This window comes from Lathyrus oleraceus, chromosome 7, assembly GCF_024323335.1.
Source record: "Lathyrus oleraceus cultivar Zhongwan6 chromosome 7, CAAS_Psat_ZW6_1.0, whole genome shotgun sequence".
Classification (NCBI taxonomy): Eukaryota; Viridiplantae; Streptophyta; class Magnoliopsida; order Fabales; family Fabaceae; genus Lathyrus; species Lathyrus oleraceus.
In genome coordinates, this window is record NC_066585.1 from 533,857,855 (window position 1) to 533,863,895 (window position 6,041).

Below are 6,041 nucleotides of genomic sequence, written 5' to 3' on the forward strand. Positions count from 1 at the left end.
CAGACGAACATGAAATGAGAAACAATGAACGAGGTTTTGCTAAAGGGATTGAAGAGAAGTCTCGAAGAAATAAAGGGAAGTTGGGAAGAGGAATTTCCACATGTCCTTTGGGCCTATAGAACCACACCTGATTCAACAACCAGTGAGACACCATTCCGACTCATTTATGAGACTAAAGATGTCATCTTGGTCGAGATAGAGGAACTGAGTTGGAGGACGATACACCCATTGTCAACTCAGACTTCTTAGTTGGGGTTCCCGCTAGAGCCTAACCTTTGTAGTGGTTCCTTTTGGTGGTGTTGCCGGTATAAGTTAGGGGCCTGTGTCAGTGCCTGCTCTACAAGTGGGATATCCCCCTCTCCCTGGAATGTCCTCTCTATTGTCTCTGTCAAGATTGAATTGAAATTCAAACGAGGAGACATTCTTTTCCATCTAAGCTTTATTTCTCTTTAATATATCACGAATCAACTCCATGTCAGGAAAAACACAAAGAGAAAAATGAAGACAAACTAAAAGATAGTTCCATCCTCTCGCGAAAAAGATCATTTCTCTCTTGGACACTTGCTTCTACAAAGGATCGGGTATCAATGTATCACCTTTCTGGAATAATGTAGAAAACGGAATGAGCTTCTCGAGTACGGGGAGTAATCAAGAAGTAATGATCTTTAAATTTTCTCCAACTTTTAAGATAAACGTTAAACAATTAGACCAAGAAAATGCAGTGATAATTAGACCAAGAAAATGCAGTGATAATTTTATACTATTGAAATTATAACCATTAAACAATTAGACCAAGAAAATGCAGTGATAATTTTATTCATTTATCATCCAAGTTCCAATGTTAGCGCGGAGATGTGATGTTAATTACGTTACGACTCCCATTGCTGTACGCTGTTTACTTCACAACAAATCACAACTCCTCCTGTCTTTTTAACTGTCCAAAGCACTTTTTTGATAACTATGCAACTTTCATTATCAAAATAAGCACTTTTTGATACTAAAGAGTAAACTCAAATTGTCCATAAGTGGATCCATGCAGAATCTATGTAATTCAATATCACTATACAAAAGTGGCCAAAACTGAAAGAATAGTACAATCCAAGTAACAAGACAGCATAATATACAACAACATTATTATCTTCAAGAAAAAAAACATGAATCCAACAACTAATAAGTCATCATCACCATGAAACACCTTGAGCTCTTAACCATCTTTTCCAGGCCAATAAAAATTTAGGCAAAAAGATAAGAACAATCACAGAACTCATAACCCTTTTCAACGACGCACTTCCTCCTAGTGGTTCTGTAAAAGTTGACATCAAAGTAACCCGAATTTCGTTAAAAACTTCTTTACAGTTTCTCGGCCCCACTCGACATCATTTCGCAAGGCATTACCATGAATTGGCTCTGCATTCGACGTTTCTTCCATCGTTGGTGCTAAATGAAACTGCTCCTCGTGGAAACTCAGCTCATCGTTGATTGTTGTATTTATCTCCTCTGCTGTGTCATCATCTGATTCTTGATCCTTACTCAACCGAACATTTACAAATGAAGCACATGAAAAAACAACATTAAAAAGACATTAACACTAACACTAACACTAACATCAACTATTTAACAGCTATATCATACACTAAAAAATGTACAAGTTTACATGTTGCTTTAAATATTTAACGGTAATACAAAAACTATCCGGCCTAATTCAATCCTACAAAACTGGTGAAGTGAAGCCTCATTATTTTATCATCACACACTTATAACAAGAAAACACATCAGATATATATAAGTCAATGATGAAGAGTTTTTGCATTATAAACACCAAGTCCCTCAAGGGTTCTCGAGTGCATTATAGTTGTAACAAGCTCAGATCATACCATATATACGATCCGGCTTGAGGGGGAGTGTTAACAATCCGTTAGAAATCAATTAGTAATAATTGATATTCAATTAGTCATAAGTATAATTAGATTATTACCTATTGTGTTTAACCATATTTGCATATAAATATTCAGCATGTGTGATCATATTCGACACACAGAAACACAATCGTATTGTCAAATTTGAACCTAATCTTAGCAATGCGATGGAATGCTTGTTAAGTAATTGTAACAGGCCGGCAGGGTTTCAAAAAATAGGCCTGTGACCAAGGTTTGAGCCGCAACATCAATTAAGGCTGCATTAATCAACCACATTTGAATGCAATTTTCCGTAATATCAAAGATCGCGACCGCGACCTTGACTTAGAACCTTGCCAGCCTTTGTCAGACTACAATAAATTTTGTTACTATGGACTGTGTTATTCAATAGCCAAAATGTCATGGTAACATCTTTCACAATAATATAGTTCAGCCATTTGTTTACTATAATTGTTAGACAACTTGATTATAATGACTAAGATATGTTTAATCAATGATAAAAATCCGATTGGAAGCACTTTTTTCTCCTCCTTTTATTGCCTTGGGATGCATTGGTTATAAATGTAAGAAACAAGCAAATGAGCCACGGTAAGAACAAAACTAACTTCATTGATGAAAAACATAGATGATGATGATGATACAAATGAAACACGATGCTTTGGATAACTATCTAATCGGTTATTCTCTCGGTTGATTGCAAACTCGAATGAGCTCTTAATTAAACGGAATCAAGAAATTCAAAAGGGAACAACATTACACTCATCAAGCGGTTACCTCTGGTATAATCTGATCATGTGTTTCAAAAGTTTCAGTCAAAGACTTTATCGCGGTCTTTTCTTCTTCAACAACTTCACCTCGATCAGCTTCTTTTTCAGTTGGTTGCATTAAGCCAGGTACAAGAACGGGACCTCCTTTCAAATCGATTAAGCTGCCCTCCACAATCGTCCCTTCTTGATTGTTTAGTGCTGCAGCATTTCCATTGTATCCGCTATAACGTATTTTATCATCCTTTTGAGAACCATCTTCTGATCCTTCACTTTTTCGAATCACATTACTTTTATTTGTCATGTGACTTGTACTTTTCAAGCGATCATCTGACGAACCGATATTTTCTGCAATAATAGCCATTGGCTTCTCAATTGATGAAGATATAATATCACCAGTGATTTGTTGAAGTACTTGTTCATCAATCAGTTTCTGCTTGTCATGAATTCGCGTATCTTCAATACCAGATACACTGGATACAACGAATTCCATTTTATCTCGAGAATCATCTAGTGTTTCAGTGAAAGTTGACAATTCTGATAGAACTTGAGGTTCTTCATTTGATTGAGAAAACTTATCTTCCTCTATTACTTTCTGAAGTTCTGCATTCTCCCAATCCTCATAAACAATTATTCTGTTCATAGTTTCCCATGTTTGAATAATCCGATCTGAACCCGGCTGCCATATAATATCATCTTCTATTCCTTTTAGTATGAACTTGTACTGGATCGATTTTCCGGCTGGCATATCCAGCTCGAGAGTCCATATATGGCCATCTGACCATGTCATTAGTAATGCATCTAAAGGATTCCATGAACCAAGCATAGGATCATCTCCAACTATTAGAAACTGTTCCCCGAAGTCACAATCTTTTAGCAGTCGAAATTCGATGCGTACAAGCTTTGATTCGTCTGCATTACACGCAAATTACGATTTTAAGGATTTAACTTCTAAAGGAAAACATGCAAAAGAAAAAGAATACTAATGGATCGTTATAAGTTATAACCTACTTGTTTGTTCACTTTGTTGAACTTGAGGCTCAACAGCTTCCAACTCTACCTCCTGCTACATTTATGCAGAACAACTTAGTTTATTTAGACTCTGGTTGAATGAACAACTTAGTTAAGTGCTTATAGCATAAGCAATTATCATATAAGTGCTTATGTATAAGCTATTTCTATAAGTTGTTTTCATAAACTATCACGGAGAGCTTATAGAAATAAGCCGAAAACAAATTATAAACATATCAAAAGTTGTTTCCATAAGCTCTCACCATCACTCTTCACAAGTGTTTACATCGGTAAATAATCTCAAATAATTCAATCTAAATAGACTCTTAATGTATATACAACAAACAGATAACCCTAAACAAAGAAGTATAACATTGACATGAAATTGCCAGCATCAATTTCAAGATCTATGCATACTAATAGACAAGTATGAATAGTTTTGCATCATAGAATGAAACCAAAAGGTACAAACAAGTTCAAGCATTTAATAAACCATTCAAAATTTCAAGAAAATAAAAAAGATCCCAAAAGTTGAAACAAAACTAAACCAAACAAACAAATAACTCCATAGAGGCCAGAACAAACAAAGACCCATTATTCAAATGCAATCAAATCAGAAGAAAAGGCAAAAATAAACCTGATGTTCTGATGGCACAGCATGAAGAGGGTAAAAACCCCTGTTTTGAACAACTTTCAAAACACAAAAAATGGACCCTTTTTGTTCATTTCTGAAGGGAATAGTGAAGCAGGAAAAGGGTCTATCAGAAACATGAAAATCAACTCTGGGAGACAAAGACCGTAGCTTAAGGTTTATTGGTTTTGAACTAAAACTTGTGAAGGCTTTCATCACAGTTAACTAAAATGGTGAAGTGGTGAAGTTTGATCCTGTAACACAGTGATGTCTGGTTTTTTTCTTCGATTATCTTTTGTTGTTTTGTGTGTTTTTGTGTTGCAGAATCTATGTGATGCTGGTGGTTTCTAAATGGTTATGTGGGGTCATTTTTATATTGGTGAAGCATATGAAATATATGGTAATATAATACATGTCATGCACCTATTGAATAAGGTAAATGCATCTACAAGTATGTGTCTCTTAGCTACTCGAAAAACTCGTGTATTTCAAGGATAAAAATAGATTTTGATACAATATTTGAAGTATTCTTTATCTTTTTTTAAGAAACAGACATGATATTGGGAAACAACTAGGCATTCAGTGTCTTTATGGATAATGGGAATAATACAGACAGGAGGCAAAGAAATCCCAAGTCCAGCCAACTAGCCATTTAAATCAACCTGTACTTGTTTTGGTGAGATAGAATCAACTTGTATTATTACTTTAAAATTTTAACATAATAATAAAACAAAAATATATTAAATTGTTATAAGAAAGTGTCATTGGACCGAATCTATAGAAATATTGTAGCTCAAGTTCACGTGACATCAACAATCTCGACTCATTCACTTATGACAATGCGAGATGCATGGAAATGACTTAAATGGGGTTCGACCATATTGGACACATGTTTGACACTAGAGAGATCTTGCTATGTTTGGCTATATCAACGGTGAAGAGTCATCCATCATGCTCCCAAGTGGAGCGGGATTCTATGAGTCATGGTCGAAAATATTGCATGAAGGATTAGGTTAGATGATCACTTTTGTACGTAAAAAGTATTAGAGAAAGGATATTGATGAGCCACAAATTATGTATTTTCATTGATTGATTCAGGTTATCACTACAAAACTAACTTATATAGGTTAAAGACTTAGTTCGAGATCGGTTATAATTTGAAACAAAATTTAAAGTAATTAAAAATGTCTAGTAACACATTAACTAACTCATTAAATAACAATAGTTAGTATAACTTGATTCCCTTGCAAGATGGAGGATGGTAAACGTTAACCATTCCAAACTTGAGTACAAAATCATAGAATATCTCTGGATGAGAAGTTTTGGTTAAAACATCAATAATTTGGTTTTGAGATGCTACAGGAAACAACCACACTCTACTAGCCTTCACTTTTTCACGAAATAAATTACAATTGAAGTTAAGGTGCTTTGTGCGATCATGGAAAATAGGATTTGCAACTATATATATAGCACTTTGGTTATCACAGTAGTGAGTTGTCGGTTTAGCTGGAGTTTGTAATAAGTCTCAAAGCAAGAATGAGATCCACTGTAGTTCATGAATGACGCAAACAAGTGCTCGGTCTTTTAGCTAAAATTTGTAACAAGTCTCGAAGCAAATTTTTAAATAACTAAACTTGTGATAAACTAAGTAACTCACTAAATAACAATAGTTAGTATAACTTGGTAATTCATTGCTTTTGATGAACAATGTATGATTAG

At 34.7% G+C, this 6,041-nt stretch overlaps 1 protein-coding gene across 2 annotated transcripts; it reads right to left on the reverse strand.

Annotated features, from left to right (window-relative positions):
• Positions 1-1,015: 1,015 nt before the first annotated feature.
• On the reverse strand, positions 1,016-4,774 carry LOC127105164 (uncharacterized). 2 transcript variants are annotated; one of them, XM_051042322.1, is made up of 4 exons: positions 4,329-4,774; positions 3,692-3,743; positions 2,691-3,592; positions 1,016-1,525 (listed from the first exon to the last, which is right to left on the reverse strand). In XM_051042322.1, exons 1-4 carry the CDS (start codon positions 4,536-4,538, stop codon positions 1,319-1,321), a joined length of 1,371 nt encoding a protein of 456 aa, XP_050898279.1. In that variant the 5' UTR covers positions 4,539-4,774; the 3' UTR covers positions 1,016-1,318. The 2 variants fall into 2 exon arrangements, with proteins under 2 accessions (XP_050898279.1, XP_050898278.1); XM_051042321.1 differs by having other exon boundaries at positions 3,692-3,746; positions 4,329-4,773.
• Positions 4,775-6,041: the final 1,267 nt, after the last annotated feature.